Genomic DNA, 19,330 nt, shown 5'->3' on the forward strand with positions numbered 1-19,330 from the left:
TCTTTCCAGTCTTGTGTGAGAACTAAAAAGTCATGTATTCATGTCTCTGTGTGACATGCACTATAGTTAATTTGAGTTGCCTGTATAAGCATGGAAGGGGACTATTTAATTGAGCAATGACAGCAACTTGCCCACCCCTACATTGCCGAAGACTCACCCTCCATCAGCAGCTATTAACTAAATCTCTTCACTAGGGTTGGGGTTTCATGAGCTTCTCTTCTAACCATAATGAATTATTAACAGACCAAGTCTTATTCAGCTCCTAGGCAGGTAAACCCAGCTGTTTTAAATTACTTCATATGGACCATGTATGGATATAACCTAGAACCTCTGCTCGGATGTAGCCCGTGGTAGCTCAGTAACCAATTGGTTTCCCATAGTAAGGGGAACAGGGACTATTTCTGACAGGAACTCAATGGCAGGCTCTTTGACATCCCCACCCCACAAGGGAGGAGCAGTCCTGCTAGGCCACAGAAGGAGGACTTTTCAGCCAGTCCTGAAGATACCTGATAAAACAGGGTCAGATGAAAGGGGAGGAGGTCCTCCCCAATCAGTGGATTTGGAAAGGGGCAGGGAGGAGATGAGGGAGGGAGGGTGGGATTGGGAGGGAATAAGGGAGTCAGATATAGCTGGAATACGGAGTTAATAAAATGTAACTAATAATAAAAAAATAAATTAAATTAAAAATAAATAAATAAATAAATAAATAAATAGCTTCATATAACAGCCACACATGTCCAGACAACAATGCTACATAAATTCTAAGAAATTTGGACTCTATACTCTATAAAGAAATTCAACTTTTCTAAGCATAAGAAAACTGTATGATAGTGATTTTTAAAGAAAAGGCTAAAGCTTTTGAAGGACTTTGTAGCTAGTCAGCATTTGCTACTTTGTGGTTTCCCTTTTCTCTCTTCCACCCTTTTAAACCTGTTACACTTGATAAGAGAGAAAATAGGATGGCAGGAAAAGGGGGGCAAAGTTATTGTTAGACTACTTTGAGCTGATGAAGGGTGTCAGTTCCTTGGGACAAATTTGATATTTATCATCAGGATATCTAATTTCTTCTTCTCATTTCCTTGCACACAACTACTTGACAAACAGCAGTTAACAGTATCCAGCCAACAACATCAACACAGACCCCTTGGGGCCCGAGCATTTATATCTTCTCAGAAAAGTTTCCAGAATTCCAAAAGCCACACACTCGCAGAAGCTATCTGTAGCTGGCAAAGCTGTGCTACAGCATGAAGCAAGACAGCTGCTTCGGAGCAGCCCTATGTCCCCACACCTGGGATTAAAACAAAAACACATTCCCATCTGCGTTTTTTAAGGAAACCAAAATGACAAAATTTTCACTAAAAGACTTTATGATTTTGATTTCCTATTCAAATTAAGCAGATACTACATGTTATGCTGCTCCATACTGAAAGGTGAGTGTTCTCCTGCAGAAACACACATGAAAGTTGCATTTTTAAATCCATGTTGAAAGACTTGCCCCTCTACCCTTTCTCTTAGGTAGGCATTTGTTCTGGAATGAGTAATGTGCACCTCCTGCTGCTTTGTACCTTCCTCCCTGCCCACCTGGGTGAGCTCCAGCACACTCATCATCAGTTTTCATCACCTTTCTCTGCTCCTTTAGCAATGTTGCATGATATATGAATCAACTGTGACAACAGCACAGGGTTAGTCTGATGACATTATATGGCAACCTGCCTTCCAGTGCTGTCGCAAGAAAGCAGTGCTCTGAAACCAGCCAGGTCCCCAACGCATGACCTGCTTTAACTCAAAGCTGCTCACCTAGGGCAACATTGGAGAGTCAGGATAAGAATGCACATGAAAAGATTTCATGCTTAATAAGAGAAGAAAATATAGTTAATATAGATTGGCAGATTAGCAAAGTAAAGTAACCGCAGGACACTAGGGCCCTTATTTTTAGTTTGCTATTTTTGTCGGTAGTAAAGCCCAGGAATAAATACTAGCAACACACCAATGTGCTTCCTTTTGACTACAGCAAGTTTCTTTAAGTATGCAATTCAAGCCTGGTTGTCTTTAAGCAGAATAAAACTCAGCCAATGACGAATTGCTATCCATCTGCAGAACAGCCACCTAATACAACATCCCACTGCAAATGGGTCTCCCGTGCAGGGTAGACCTGCTTTGACATGAACACAATCCACTTTATGTACCCAAGCTAATATGTGGCTAGGAATATACGGGATCTTTCTGTCTCTTTCCTCTGAGGCTGTCACAGCTAATCAGACAATTTCAAGAAATTGGAGGCTATAGCCATGTCACCTGATTGTCTTCTTGCAATTCCACAAATAGCCAGCAAAGTGAGTTATCGTTCATCTGCATCCAGAGTAGGGGTCTAAGCAACAGCATGAATCAAAAGTGATAGCCACAGATTTCATTGACTACCAGGGAATGGAAATATTTTATCTAATTGCTGCTTATAATTTTATTTCTTTAGTTGGTTCTATTTATGGCTTCGTAACAGGAAGCAGATTACTTCCTTTATTCTCCTTTTCCATCAAATCACTAGGAGTAATTTCTCAGCAAGTGGGGAGATGAGAATGCTGGCATGCTGAGAACTGTCATACACGCTGGCTTCAAATATTTTCAGACAACCATTCTCCACCTATAAGTTTTCTTCATCAAATGTTGCCTCTTCTTATGTTAATTTATAATTTACTCTTTCACACTAATTCCTTCGATTCGTTGATCACCCCATTATGTGCAAGAGTAAGACTTATGTAAGATAATGAAATATTCTTCTTATCTTTTGTGAAGAGGGGAAATGTGATGAAATGAAATGAAGAAGGAAAAAATAAATAGGTAAAATGAATTAAAATTATGTTGAGTAATTACAATAATTAGAGAGGAAATGTAGCTGAAATGGAAGCAGAAAGTGCTTTGTATAGCTTCAAAACTGAGGTAAGATATAACTGACATGAGAAGGGAGTTGTGCAGATATTTGCAAGGGAAGAATTTCAGGTAACACAAATAGCAATGCAAAAATCTTCAAAAGAGTGGTGAGGAGACACACAAAGGTTAGGTGGTGTGATGGGGTAACAGCCATTGGTGGAGGCTTTCTACAGACAGTATACAGGAATTGAGAACACTCCACAGAGCTCTACATCACCACTTAGGACAAAGCATCTACTCTAATATATATTCCTAAACACTTAGAATTATTAAATAACGTACAGTATACAGTCATTTAAAGTAGCAATGCATACAATAATACGCATACATGTATAACACATATATAACATAAACAACATATATTATATATGTTCACTTATATAAGAATAAAATATTTTTATGGATCCTACCTCCCTTCTGTAGTTTTAGTATGACCATGCATTTCTCTGTTTGGTTTAAGAATCCCAGAGAGGTCATTACTCCACATAGAACCAGAAATGAAGGGAAAGGTGGGATGCATTTGGACCTGATAGGTCAATGGTTGGAGAAGCTGGCCAGCTATTTCAGTATCCTGATTGCAAATTAGTGTGAGGGGGCGTTGAGAAAATAGGTGGCCTCTTCTGATAGCATAATTTGAATTTCAGTTCCATCTGTGTTACAGAGCACACAGGAAGGAGTCCTTCTGAGCTGTGGTTTCTCTTCCTGGGCTCTGTACTAGTCTGCAGCCTACTTCTGAGGGCATGAAAGAGTCCTCCTAAAGTGCTCGACCCTGGTGATAAAGGATCTTCCAGGTGGACACAGGCGATGGCCCTTGTTTTTGCTTCTGGGATGTGCTTCTCAATTCCTGCGTGAACTGGCAGGATGTTGCACTCTAGGCTGGCCCCAGGCTCTTCCCTATTTTGTGGTTGTGGGATTTTGGTTACCAATTTGATTGATGCTTAAAATTGCCAGGTGTTTCTTCCCCTCAGGCAAAAGGGAACATTTGGGTCTCCTCCTCCAGTGGCGACGCCATGAAAAACTCCTTTGTGCCTCCCGGGTGGAGTTGGTGGGAAATTACTAGTGAGGAAATTTCTGCAAACATTTTATTTCAAATACAGGCAACTGCCTTGTCTGTCCCCAAAGAAGGGGTTTTCTGTCTTAACTAATAAAACGTGAAGCAGTACACCTTCCCCCTCCCTGCCATTCCCAGAGACGCCCTTCTGGATTTATAAGCAAGCGTTCAGAAACTTATATTGTACGTACTGCAAAAATAGCCACATTTACACTATAAACTCATAAAGCCACTTGCCTTCAGAGGAAAAACACTGACTAGATAGATACAAGGGGTGAGAGGGACTTTTACCATATTTACGCTTTTGTTCTTATGATAAGAGTGTTACTGGTTCCAAACAATCATATGCAATAAAATAAGTAAGTATGCAGTGAGCATACAACCATGTGAGACTAGAACAGACTATATGATTTTATTGTGTGATTAGAGGACATAGCCTCAGGACTTATTTATACTCTATTAAAGTTTTCAGCTGCCCAATGGGGAGGAAGGAGAACTGTGGTTAACATAAAATATGTCACTTAGAGCCTAACAATATGGCAGCAAAGAAAAAAATGTGATTAGTTTTATTTTTCCAGTTCTGTTTAAAATGGAGTCATACTGATTGTTCCCTGAACACAAACACTAAAAATATGGTGTATCTTGTAAGGCAGATATAGCTTTTCCTCAATTCTATGTTATATCTTACCTCCAATTTTACAATTACCAAGAGAACTAACACTTAATTATTGAAATTCTTAAACAACACAATCATTTTCTAGCCCCCACCAAAAGAAAAGGTGTGCAAAAGAAAAGACAGGTCTGTAGCTCTATATTTGGTGACTTATTTTACTTGGAATTAAATTGTTGTGACAGTGTGAGACTTGATCCTCAAAAGCAATGACACTGTGGATAAAATCACAAGTTCCAGTCTGAAAATTTGCATATCCCATGTCCTATACTAGTTTATAGGGACATCAACAAGAAGGTTAGGACTGCTGGAGAAAGCCCACTGTTAAAGGAAACGACCATGGATGTGACGACTATGTGTGCTCTTGGAGTTTAGATAAATTCGACAGGCCGGCTATGTACCTAATTATCAAATATGAGCATCTTTTTTTTTTTTTCAATGCAGTTTATTCAGGAACATTGAACAATCCTCGGACCCCGGGGAAAGCCAGCCCACAGCTTAAATAGCCTCTGGGTAGCCAACCCAGGCGTGCCACGGGGGCAATGCAGATAGGTCCACATACATGGAAGCAAGCCAGATCCTCGGCCTTAGCCAAATGTGGAATTGTTCGTGACAGAGAGCACTCACCATCGGGAAGGTGGAAGGCGGAAACCAGCTCCATCTTTAAGGCATAGTATTCCGCAGCTCTCTACAGTTCCCCCTTTTTGTTTTAGACGCATCAGGCAAGAGTAGAGGTCTGATCTCTGATATTAGAAATAAATTGGGACTTTGTACAGATGTTCATTTAGGTGTCATCCACCCAAAGAGCATCAGACCCATCCGATACCTTTTTCTCAGAGGCGGGACCTGGGGCATCAACCCGCATGCAATCAGACATGCTCTTCTCTGGGTCCAAAGCGGCTGACCCTGAGTGCAGTGCTTAGCCTCGCATCCTGAGCGTATCATTTTAGCTTTTTATGGTATCCAACCATGCTTGGGGAGAATGTCCTGCTTCAATGGCTGTAAAGGTCTGAATGATCATGGCTGCATCACACTGTTGTGAGACTCTAATCTTGCATATATACCACAGGCAAACCAAGGAGACCAACACCAGAAGGCCTGCTAACGCTCCCATGCTCGCCCATTCCTTCAGATGATTCATGGCTACAGCAATCCATGTTGATAATCCTGTGGCTAGTCCTGCGTCCACAAATATGAGCATCTTTTAACCTTGATATTCATTGCCAAGAATTTCTCCTAAGCAGTAAAATCATGACTGTGAATATATTTACATACAAAAACATTATAAGGGCAAATTAACCATCAAAGAAAATGGATCAGTGAAATAAGATACCGAGATACACTACAGCGCCTCTTAAAAATATTTTGAGCTGCATCAAGTGCTAGGTTTGAAAGCATGAGGACCACAGTTCAGCACCCACACAAATGACAAATGGCTTCAGATGCTCATCCAGAGCTCTGGAGGAGGAAAAATAAGCCCAGATTAGGCTGGCTATCAAAACTAGTTCAAATGATATGCAATAGTACTACAGGTTCATTGAGAGACCCTGCCTCAGTATGATGGGAAGCAATGAAAAAAGGTAGCTGGTGACAACTCTGGCTTTGAAACACACACATAGAGAAAGAGAGAGAATGAGAGAAAGAGAGAGAGACAGGAAAAAGAGAGTAGTTCTAGCTTTGGGTATAAGAAAATATATTCCAATGTATTACTGAATTTAAAACGTGGGCCACACATCCATATTTGTTTGAAATAGTCTCTGCACTAAGACATGTTGATGACCCCTTAGCAGCAGTTCCTTCTTTAGTTGAGCTTCACTGCCTTGTTTTAATTTCCTATGATTAGCATATATCTTTTCATGTAATATTTTATACAAGTCAGTTATTCTAATGAAAACAGTGGACACTTTATGTAAAAATTCAGTGACATTTAAATACCTAACTTGACTAAAATATATTAAAGGTAAAGACAACTGACCTGGTGTTTTGTAAACCCACGTGAACTTGCATTATTAAGATGAGGGTCAGAATCATGAAGCAGACGTTTTGCCTATTCTACTTCATATGACATTTAAAATGCTGTTTTAAGATTTCCTGTAGTTATGGGTTTTTAAGAAAACCCTCACTTAAGAAATCTGTGCAAACACTATGAAAACTAGTCCAGCATATGGAGTTACTTTAGTTACTTTAACTCTTTCAAAAGGACTTTCCATAGTCTTCCCCATGGAGTCACTCATGCTATCTGGCTGGCTGTGAGGACATGCAGTGCTTTTAATAGACTCTGTATGGCTTAGCGCCTTCTCTTAGACAGGAGCTGGAAAAAAAGAAGAAAACAAAACATGCAGAAATAGATTGGCAGAAATGTGCCATGGTGCGTTTGTATGCGGCCAAGGTGAGGCTTCCACTCTGAAGCCCAGCTGGAATGAAATAACATTGAAATGTGGGCAAAATGTGGATATGACAACAGAAGACGAGAAGGTTATCACCAAATACAGACAAAAAATAAATCTTCAAGATGTCCTAAAAGAAGACAAAGAGTACGAACCAATGGGCTCCATTCCAGACTTTTTTTTGGGGGGGAGTATTATTATTTTTTAATGTATTTATTTTTTATTAATTATAGTTTATTCATTTTTTATCTCAGCTGTAGTCCTCTCCCTCATCCCCTTCCAGTACCACTGATAAGGGATTTCCTCCTCCCCATCCCTTTGACCTTAGCCTATCAGGTCTCATCAGGACTGACTGCATTGTCTTCCTCTGTGGCCTGAAAATGCTGCTCCCCCCCTGAGGGGGAGGTGATCAAAGAGCCAGCCACTGAGTTCATGTCAGAGACAGTCCCTGTTTCCATTACTAAGGAACCCACTTGGACACTGAGCTTCTATGGGCTACATCTGTGCAGGGGTTCTAGGTTAACTCCATGCATGGTCCTTGGTTGGAGTATCAGTCTCAGAAAAGACCCCTTTGCATTTGTCCCCTGCCACATGTTTAAAATGAAAGATTAGATAATTCTCGGAATTTACTGAGAAAATCAGTTTCCTCAAAGCAGTGACAGTCATGGGAAGTGTTCAGAAGCTAGGAGAAGTTTTCTGGTAAATAGCAGGGGATTGCCTTGAAGACTCCAGCACTCAGCCTAACCAGAGCAACCCTGGAAAGCACAGGGCTGCTCCTCCTGAGCCCCTCCTGAGCCCTTCCTCCAATGTCCATCCTCTTTGCCTTTCTGAATGGGGACTGAGCATCTTAGCCAGAGTCCTCCTTCTTGCTTAGTTTCCTTAGGTGTACAGATTTTAGTAGGTTTATCCTATATTATATGTCTAATATCCACTTATGAGTGAGTATACCCTGTGTGTCTTTCTGCTTCTGTGATACCTCACTTAGGATGATCTTGTCCAGTTCCCAGCATTTACCTGCAAATTTCATGATTTCCTTGTTTTGTTTTGTTTTGTTTTATCACTCAGTAATATTCCATTGTATAGATGTACCACAATTTCTGTATCCATTCCTCAGCTGAGGAGCATCTGTGCTGTTTCCAGCTTCTGGCTATTACAAATAAAGCTGCTACAAACATGGTTGAACAAATGTCCTTGTTGTATATTTGAGCGTCTTTTGGATATATGCTTAGGAATGGTATAGCTGTATCTTGAGGAAACACTATTCCTAATTGAGAAAACAGGGAACAAGACAGAAGCCTACCACAGAGGGCCTCTGGAAAGCTCTACCCTGCTGGTTATCGAGGCAGATACTGAGACTCATAGCCAAATTTTGGGCAGAGTGCAGGGAATCTTAAGAAAGAAGTGGGAGATAGTAAGACCTGGAGAGGACAGGAGCTCCACATGGACAGCAACAGATCCAAAAAGTCTGGGTACAGGGGTCTTTTCTGAAGCTGATTCTCCAGCCAAGGACCACTCATGGAGATGGCCTGAAAACCCTGCACAAAGGTAGCCTATGGCAGTTCAGTATCCAAGTAGGCTCCATAGTAATGGGGACAGGAACTATCTCTGACAGGAATTGATTGGCCTGCGCTTTGATCACCTCCCCCTGAGGTGGGGAGCAGCCTTGCTAGGCCACAGAGGAAGACAATGCAACCACTCCTGAAGAGACCTGATAGGATCAGAGGGAAGGGGAGGAGGACCTCCTTTATCAGTGGACTGGGAGAGGGACACTGGTGGGGAAGAGGGAGGGTGGGACTGAGAGGGGAGGAGAGAGGTACAGGGGGATACAAAGTGAATAAACTGTAATTAATAAAAATATAAATAAAGGAAAAAAGATTCCTGGTCCACTCAGACACACATTTTGGAAAGTGATCTAGCAAGTATCCCTACTCCCACTTCTCTACCCCAACAGTTCTCAAAACTCTTGGTCTTGAGATCTCTTTACAGTTTTATAAACCATTGTGGAATCATAGTAGATTTCATTTATACTCAGGAAAGTGTATAGATAAATATAATGTGAATAATGAAGACAAACATTTATATGTGCATAAATTTGGCACATTGTACAATTAAAGTATTAACTCTTACAGTATAAGGATACATTCCTTAAACTTCCAGAGGCATTATCTCATCACTCGTCCTGTAGTCTCTAGAAAGTTATATTGCAGACCTGTGAAAGAAGTGACACAGAAAATACTTGTGACATCTCAGATCCCTGAAGATTTGACTCTCCCAAGGATTGAGATCACACTGTGAGAACTCTTGACCTCGAGTCTGTGCTTTGTTTTTTTGAAGCCAAATGGAAATATCAGTGAACAGTGTTCATATTCTGGCTTCAAGCCACGTAGCCAATCTAGGCTTCCACAGGAAGTCCCAAACTAAATCTGTCCCATTAAATTCACAGTGCACACCAAACTTCAACAAGGCTCCTGCTGCATCTTCTGGCTGGAACTCAGTCTTTTTCTTAGAGATTCCCAGGCTAGCTTTCAGGGAATTGCAGAAATGTCCTTCAACACAAGGCAACATTGCTCACTTTTTCCTGACCTTGTTCTTTCTCCATTGCATGATTAGTATCTACCTAATAGTGAATCTGAGAGGGTGATCAAGCCTTCCCTAGAGAACGGTCTCCCTGATGTACTGCGGGTTGGTAGATAAAAATGAGATCTTAATAGTCTTTGGCTTATTTCTTACACCTGATAAAATATGGTATTTGATATGTCCATCTACTCTAAAACAGTAATCTTCTGCTTCCTCATAGGACTTCGAGGAAACAGTTTTCTCTGCACTTCTCTAGAACATACTCTTATGATGTAATGTTAAAGTGTTTTTCTTTGGCTTAGTACCTAAGAGAGGGTGTTGATGCCACACGCAGATCTGTGTGCTGTGAATATACGTTCATGTTTTTAGTTATTTATTATGTGAAACATAAAAACAGAGCTATATCTGTCTTACAGAGGCATTTCCTACATCCTCTGTGCATGTGCAGATTCCTTTGTCTCTGTAGCTTGCCTGTGTGTAACTTTGCTTTTATTTTCTCCTCCCAGGAGGACGATTCCGGTTCTTTTCTGTCTCCGGCAAGCTGAATTCCTCATGGAATATGGCTCATTTTATCGTTAGACCACACAGAATCTTAAAGATTTATACACAGACCAAGCATTTTCACCTTGCAGATCTCAATTAACAGGATGTCCTCTGGGAAACAAACAGAACCTGCTCTCAGTGGCCACCAGGCAGCCAAATTAACCAGTTGCCTCCATGAAGTTCAGTAAAACATTTGCAGGGGGATGTTTCTGTGCAGATGGAATTCGCACTGAATGGTTTTGACAAGGATTTTATCTCCTAGGATAACCAGCAAACAGGGTATCTGGGGTGGTGGCTTGACACGGTGCCCGTTACTAACAACGCGCTTCCCACCCCTTGCGCAGAATCTGAATTCCTCGTCCCTAGGCCAGTGCAGAAGCTCCCCAGCCTTGAAAAGCAAGAATGGGATGGAGTTGTTGTTTAACTGGCCATAAGCTGGAGATCTGCTTTCTGCATCACTCCCAGTATGCTGTTCCCATGGGGCCTGAGGTGCTGACGGCAGCAGACTTAAACTCCAGTGTTTCCTGCTTCTTCCTCCAGGCTCACAGTGCACCCCACCACCAGCTTGCCAGGCTGGAGGACCTTTTCTGTCCTCCATGGAGGGCCAGGATCTATGTGGCATCAGTCTCCAGAAGAGCCAAGCTTCATTGAGATTCAGGTAGCGATCCCATAAGCACAGGCTGCAGTGTCGTTAAAGTGGTGGGGAGACAAACAACACTCGTGCTGCATACCAAGCGGAACCCCATTTAACTGAATCATTCTCTTATGAATACATTCCATGCTGCCACTTTGAGCCACTGCTGTAAAATATGCTGGAAAAAAATAAGTCTCTGCTAATTACATTTCATGCATATTTCAGAGCTTTCCATGGGGATACAAGAGGGTGGTGATCATAAAAGGGAATATTAAAACCAGGCTCACCTGTATTTTGGCCCAAAACCTGAACTAGAGGCTACCAAAGATTAGTATGATTATATCGTGAGTTGTGTTGGCTTCAACACAAATGTTGTGATTCCTCATAACTCTATCCGTGTTGCTGCTGTGACAGGCAGAAAATGAAATTCTTCTTTGAATCCACCCGGACACACATACTGCAGAAGAGCATGGGGCTGTTCAATCATTTCCTTTCTGTATACCCTTTACTAGATTCGTCATTGTAGTTTTTAAATTTTTTGAAATTTTAATATAATAACATCATTTTTCCTTTCCCTCTCCTTTCTCCAAACTCTCCCCTGTAGACCCTCCTTGCTCTTTCAAATTCATGCCTCCTTTTTTACATTAATTGTTGTTAAATGTATATGCATTTATATGCAGTCACATATATGTATTTCTAAATGTAACCTCCTCAATCTGCATAATGTAATTGGTACATATGGGTTTTAGCTGACCATTTGATACTAGATAAACAAATGTATGTTCTTCTCTAGGGAAGACTATTTCTCTCACTCTCAGCCTTCCTTGGTTTCCTGCATTGCTTTGCTTAGGATCCCTTTTGGCATATCCACTGTTATTCCTGTTCAGTTCATAACAAAATAACCTACACATGCCACTTTACTAAACCAGCCTAAGTCCTAAACACACTCTAAATATTTGTCCTTATTCTACCATAGATCAGTGCAGTCCTTACTCCATATCAAGGAAGCTTCTCATTGCAACAGGAGACCATTGCCTTTGTGTTTATGTTAGTTTAAATAAACAAAAGGACACACTGACCTGGTGAAGCTGTCAGGATAAAGCAGAGAAGTGTCCTTACCTGCTTCAAGTGGGAGTTGTAAAGGACACAAGTGACCGCTTTCAAATGGCTCTTCACCCTCTTGCTGACTTCATTTTTCATGGCCAACAAGGCAAGCTGATTATTGAAGGAGATAAAAAGTCGTCCATGGGTTTCATCAAAATGGAAAAGGCACCTGAAATCTTGAGTTTTGGGGAAAGAACAAGCTATCCTTTGAATGGACAGCTGGTGTTGAATATCCCAGAGTCTCAAAACCTAGATGACAAGTGAAATAATAAGGAAAGATGAAATAAACATGTCAACAATAGCTCTGTTTCAGGCAGTATCTTTCCATTTCTCTCTTGACACTTATTGTCTCCACAGCACAGTGATTGCTTTGTACTTCAATCATGGCACTGGTATTTTATGTTTCAATTGGAAAAAAAAAACTATAAACTTCTTTAGGGAAAGTACTGAGTGTTCTTCCAGTCTCTGGGATCAGAGAATAGGCTGAGTGTGGGCTTGCAATAGGCTAAACAATGGTTCCTAAAAATCCTTATGCAGGAGTCCCATAATCTGAATGTCATTTTACAAGTCAAAAGTGATTTTTCCAAATGTGGTTCAATTAAGAATTTTAAGACTGGAGAGTAACCAATAGCTTTAGCAATAGCCTAGGTTGTTATAGGGCTTCCTTGGGATCCCTTTGCCAACAACTCAATTACATGTAACCCAATACCAGAACAAGAAGCTTCATTTGGTGACAAGGGATGTTCATCTGGAGCTCTGTCTCCTCTGTTATTTGTTGATTCCATTTAGATCACCTTCCTATTTACTTTTGTAAAAGTGTCTGCTGTGTTGGGTTTCCCAACAACCCCTCAAATCACTCTTAGTTTTACTTATCCCTCACCATAGTCCTTCCTTCACCCCCATTGCTTTTCCTTCTCCCCATTTCATCCTCCTGGTCCATCCTCCCTATCCACCCATAACTATCTTCCCCTTACTAGTGTGATTCAATCATTTCACCACAGTTCCTTCTCTATACCTAACCTCTGTACTTATATGTAATGTAGCTTGCTTTTCAAAGACTTAACATCTCACATCCGCCTATAAGCAATACATACCATGTCTGTGTTCTTAGGTCTGGGTTATCACACTCAGCATGATTTTAGTTTTATAATTCCATGCATTTATCTGTGAATTTCATGATTTCACTTTTTCAGCAGCTGAATAACATCTTACTATGTAAAATTTACCACATTTTATTTCTCCATTCATTCACTGATGTACATCTAGCCTGTTTTTAGTTTTTGGTTATTACAAACAGAGCAGCAAAAGGCCCTATTGCTGAAGACAACACCTACACAATTCATTGAATTCTGAGAAGCTGAACTGGTACTTACTTAGAGCCTTCACCTCTATTGGTACCAGGAAGTACTCTGCATGCTACCAAAGAAACAGGCAAACACCAACCAAGCTACAAACCCTTCAATCTACAATGGTGACCTGCACAAAAACATGCTCATGCAGTAGTGGCACAAAGCTTGTAGGAGTAAATAACCAATATCTGCTTGAATTTAAAGGCTACTCCATGAGATAGCACTCATCCCTGACACTGCTTGGGTAGCAAAGAACCAGAGACTAGAGAGGCTGGAAACCGAGAGCAAAAACAAAACATTACAGCTCCACTAAAGGAACGGAGTAACAAAATGACTTCCAGGGATATTCTGCTATATGCATAGATCAATGCCTTGCTCAGCCATCGTCAGAGAAGGCTCCTCCTATAGCAGATGGGAATAAATACTGAGGCTAAAATGTTAAGTGTGTAAAATGTGGAGATAATGAGAGACAATGGAACATTTACTCCTAAATGGGATGTTTCTATCAATTCCTTCCTCCTCCTGGCTCTGGTAACAATGCAGAAATGAAATGAAATAGGAGGTGAAGAATATTGTAAGAGCTGGGGGAGGGGGGTGGAGGACACCAACTCCTCCTGAACCTAGAAAGTATCTTTAATTGATAACCACTCATAAATGAAAAAGTTGTGTTCTCCAATGAGGTCTCACTGAGCATACAAACTCATGTCCACAGTAGAAATGTACTCCAAATGTACTTTGGAGAGTTTTTTGCCTCATAATGCTTTGAGTGTTTTCTTCTTCTCCTCCTCCTCCCTGTCCTCCTCCTCTTCTTCTCCTTACTTTCTTTCATTTATTTATTTAAATTTTGGTCTTACCTTACAGGTCTTTTGCTTATATATTATTTCTGATTTTGTGCTTCATTGAGATTTCTGTGTTCACCAATGTGGGTGAGTCTCTGATTCTTTACGTGTTTCTTGTGCTTTTTTTTTTTCTGTTCATTTGTTTGTTGTGTCCTATTCAATTTTGTTTTTTATTTTATCTTATTTTATTATTATTCTCTTCTTTTTTGTAGATGTCTGGGTTTTTTCTTTTCTAATGAGAGATAGCAAGACAGGATTGGATTTGAATCTGTGAGAAAGTGAAGAGGAGTTGGGAGAGGGGGTGTACCATAATTTGAATATCGTGTATAAAAAAAAAATCTATTTCCAAAAATTTTTTTTCAATGCAGTTTATTCAGGAACCTTGAACAATCCTCGGACCCTGGGGAAAGCCAGCCCACAGCTTAAATAGCCTCTGGGTAGCCAACCCAGGCGTGCCACGTGGGCAATGCAGATAGGTCCACATACATGGAAGCAAGCCAGATCCTCAGCCTTAGCCAAATGTGGAATGTGACAGAGAGCACTCACCATCGGGTAGGTGGAAGGCGGAAACCAGCTCCATCTTTAAGGCATAGCATTCTGCAGCTCTCTACAGTTCCCCCTTTTTGTTTTAGACGCATCAGGCAAGAGTAGAGGTCTGATCTCTGATATTAGAAATAAATTGGGACTTTGTACCGATGTTCATTTAGGTGTCATCCACCCAAAGAGCATCAGACCCATCCGATACCTTTTTCTCAGAGGCGGGACCTGGGGCATCAACCCGCATGCAACCAGACATGCTCTTCTCTGGGTCCAAAGCGGCTGACCCTGAGTGCAGTGCTTAGCCTCGCATCCTGAGCGTATCATTTTAGCTTTTTATGGTATCCAACCATGCTTGGGGAGAATGTCCTGCTTCAATGGCTGTAAAGGCCTGAATGGTCATGGCTGCATCACACTGTTGTGAGACTCTAATCTTGCATATATACCACAGGCAAACCAAGGAGACCAACACCAGAAGGCCTGCTAACGCTCCCATGCCCGCCCATTCCTTCAGATGATTCATGGCTGCAGCAATCCATGTTGATAATCCTGTGGCTAGTCCTGCATCCACTCTGGTAGAATTTACTGTGACAATGGCCACTCTCAGCTGCTCCGGGAAAAAAATAATTTAAGAACCTTAAATGACTTTCAAAAGTGGAGGAAAACATGGAGTTAGTCAATTGGCATGGAGCACATCTCGCCCCTGGGGGCAATGGTCTCCTGAACCTACTCAGACCTCGGACACCACCACTGCTAGTTCTAGAACTGATGCAGGATGTTCCAACGAGGGGTTAAGGTTTCTCATAATATTTCCTATAAGCCCACACCTGTTTGTCTATATGCCCCATTTTCATTCATTATTAGCCAGATAGAGCCAAGTAATTGTGGTAATGATACTTGCTTTTTTGCCCAATGCTGGAATGCTAGTAAATTTAGGTATGCCCTGGTTACTCTCATGCCTCACTGGGTGCCTGTGCCCATTGATGCCCCTCACGCTATGACTCTCTTCAGACAGAAAAGGGATCTTGGAACTACAGCCACCATTGTTACTACCATCTCATTGGCGGTTGTTGGAGCTACCACCAGGGCATTAGCCATGAGTCATACTGGGCAGACTGCTCAGACCCTGAATAATCATTTAGCCAATGTAGCTCATGCCTTAGTTGTACATAAAGGAATTAATGCTCAACTAAAAGGAAGCTTGATGGTGTTCAATCAGAGGATTGACCTCTTGCAGGAGCAAATTGATACCCTATGGCAAATCGCTCAACCTGGCTGTCAATGAAAGTATGCTGGACTTTGTGTCACTAGCATACAACATGAGAATTTTTCCTGTGCTGCAAATCTGTCTAAACAATTGTCGAGCTATATTTTAGGTAATTGGACTGGAGAATTCGATATTTCCAAAATTTTAAAGAGAAAAAAAAACAACAATAACAATAACAACAAAATACTTTAATATGTATGTCAGTTCCCTCCTGACCACTGAAAACAACCTGTAATTTTAGTTTCAGAGGCTCCTATGCCCTACCTTGACACTTTAATGCTCCAGGAATGCATATAGCACACATAAATGCATACATGGACACATATACACATAAAACAGAATAGAAGAAACTTTTAAAAAACTTTAAGTACTTTAAAACATTCAGATGAATTATTTTGGTGAGACTAGAATAACATGTTGTTCTCTAAACATTGAAGGAGAAAGAAAAGGAAAATGCCAGCAGCACAATCTGAAGACTTTCCCAATCTCGCTGGCTATGAAGATGGAGAACATGGCAACAAAAGGCATTGGAAAAGAAAGAGAAGTGTTTTGTTTTGTTTTGTTTTGTTTTGTTTTGTTTTGTTTTGTTTTGTTTTGTTTTTCCAGAGCCTCAGAAGGGACATAATCCTGCAAATATATAGATTTAAGCCTTGTGATGGTCATGCAGAACATGGCAGAATTCTAATCTACAGAACAAAACACAGCATACTGTAAAATTGTGTTCTTCTAACCTGTTGTCATTTGGTTATTTGTTCTACTATAAATAAAAACTAAATGGCATTCTTTCTCTATCTCTCTACCTCTCATGTCTGTGTGCTTGCATATTTTTGTGAAATACATGGCACTAAATGAAATCAAGTTCAAATAAACTAGATATATTACTTAACACAATCAAATTAATCAGGGGACTATAGAGAAAAAACAATCTTTGCTGAAGGAAAGATAGTTTTCACTTCAACAGATATTAGCTAATTTTCTTTCCTTATTCTTCCATTCCTTCATGGCTAATTGCATTCCAATGCCACTAAATCACAGTTTGTCATCTGGATATGTACTAGTACAGGGTATCCATTATGCTACAGACTTGACATAGGCTAATTTATAAAGCTACAGCAGAGTCCTGGGGAACCAGGGTCAGACTTGCTGCACTGTATCAACTCTTACAAATAAACACAAAATGAGGTGGACTCCTTGTTGGTAGGTGAGCTCCAGCAAGTTCTTTATCTGTCTTGAGTTTTGAATGCAGCACTTACCTCATCCAGATTTTTGAGAATTAAGTGGGAACCCACACCAACAATTTGTCACAGATCTTAGTAATTGCTAAATGAATGTTCTACTATACTGTTTACTTTATTGTTTGCTGTATTGAATATATACAAAAGTATATATTCTCACTTAAGAGAAACAATAATTTAAATAAACTAGTCTAACTAGTTAAAGGTAAGAATTTCTAAAGATAGATTATTTTTAAATGAGTGTTTATCACCTCCTAAATCAGGTAGATTCATAGATCTTGATGTGTTTCAAATGATATGCTCCTGAGGAAAAATAAATTGAAAACAGCAGTGTTTTGTCACTATACAAATTCATATACTCATGCATACAGAGAATTTATTTTCCTTTCTTTCTTTTTTGTGCATAAACATCTCCAACTTGTATGAGCAGGTTCTGAGACTCTTCAGCACAGGGATTTCAACACCTACACATCAACACAGTGACACAAAGACACAAAGAGCATCTGTGGATGCTCTCCTACACTGTCATTCAATCATCTTAATTCCAATATTCAGATTCCACTTCTACTATGCTACACTCTGATTCTCTCTCATTTTGTGTCTATTTTCAAAGAACAATCACCCAGATCTTGTTTATTTTCCAAATATTTTTTAAACTCCAGTAAGATGATAGAATTGTATTAAAAAAACATTAATAAAATGTAACTGATAAAAAAAAAAAAAAAAACACCTGGAGTATTTTACCTTACCCTAGATTTCTGAGTCCCACACATTTTGCACCTTAGAGTCTTTATGATTAATCCATAATATTAAAAATTACCATGTTAAAGAATATGACATATATCTATATTAATCACTTATCCATACACATATGCTCAGCTCTCCTGCAAAAAAAAGGAAGAATTACTTATACTCTCTTATTACTTATTCCTGTACTTCATATTCTTGCCAAGCTAAATATTTTAAGGTCCTACTGCTGATCATGCTGTTAAATAATATATCTACACATTAACTACTGCTTCACTACATTTTTTCTGAGCACCTTACTGTTTTTAAGCATCTGATTTAAGCAGCCCACTTGGCACTGAGCCAGTTTTCCCAGGAGCCTTTTACCATTACAAGGACTGTGGCTTCTTTAGGTCACATTTTGACATTAACTGATTAAAGCATTTTATCATGATTTTCACCCCTGTTGAGTTTGGTTCAATCATTGCACCTCAAGAGGAGTGAAAAACACATGCATAGGCATGCATGACTCCTTACTCCCTACACACACACACACACACACACGCACACACACACCAGAAGGACTTTCTTGGTAAGAACTGCTGGGTCTTAATGATTGATAAGTGTTCTTTGTGTTTAATTACTATTTGAAATGTTCCGTAGGTCTGGAGAGTTGGCTTGCCAGTTAAGAACACTCATTGCTCTTGCAAAGGACCAGACTTAGTTTCCCACATCAGGCAGCTCGACCTCTGTAACACCAGATGATTCAGTATCTCCTCTGGCCTTTGTATATACATACATACACACACATACACACAAAGTGGAAATTTCTGGTTTCTTTGAAGACTGAATTTTTTCATGTAATGTATTATTGCAAGCAGGATTTGTGATGTTTAGCCCAGATCAGTTTGTGAGAGGGCATGTGATGTTTTGCTCTGACCCATTAAGTACAAAAGGCAGGACTGTGGTCAGCTGAGAACATCCATGGGTGGAATTTGAGGAAAGGATATGTGCAGAGGTCAAGGCAGAGTGCTTTTTGGATCGACATTGCTGTGTTCCAACACTTGACTTTACAGAAAGAAATGTTCCAGAGACTTTCTCCGAGAAATCCAACTTGGTCTTGCAGCTTTTGCTCTTCAGCCTTTGGACTGAAGTGCTGGCATCTTATTACTGAGTCTGGTAATCCCCAAATGGTAATCCCCAAATGACCCATTGACCCTGACCAGCAGGAAGTAGACAAAAGAGAACTGCAGCCCTTTTTCCTATTAATCTCCTACCTGAAGTTGCAGAGGTAAGGGGGTTTGAAAGAGAGGTCAAGGTGCTTAAGAACCCTAAATAAAGTAGGTTTTGTGAAAAAACTAAGTCTACACACACACACACACACAAAAACACACAAATAAATAAATGTAAATCTTTTTAAATGTGTTAGTATCTCTATAGTAAATGTCTACTCTTAAAAATATGCTAAGCTACATCAGCAGCCCTA

The 19,330-nt window shown here is 40.2% G+C and overlaps 1 protein-coding gene across 1 annotated transcript in view; it reads right to left on the reverse strand.

Annotated features, from left to right (window-relative positions):
• Wdr49 (WD repeat domain 49) overlaps positions 1-19,330 on the reverse strand; it is a 166,757-nt gene that overhangs the window by 85,042 nt on the left and 62,385 nt on the right. The window contains exon 8 of the mRNA XM_060376946.1: positions 11,907-12,140. Coding sequence (XP_060232929.1) covers positions 11,907-12,140 — 234 coding nt within the window. The remainder of the gene's footprint in view (positions 1-11,906; positions 12,141-19,330) is intronic.

This window comes from Meriones unguiculatus, chromosome 2 (assembly GCF_030254825.1).
Source record: "Meriones unguiculatus strain TT.TT164.6M chromosome 2, Bangor_MerUng_6.1, whole genome shotgun sequence".
Lineage (NCBI taxonomy): Eukaryota > Metazoa > Chordata > Mammalia > Rodentia > Muridae > Meriones > Meriones unguiculatus.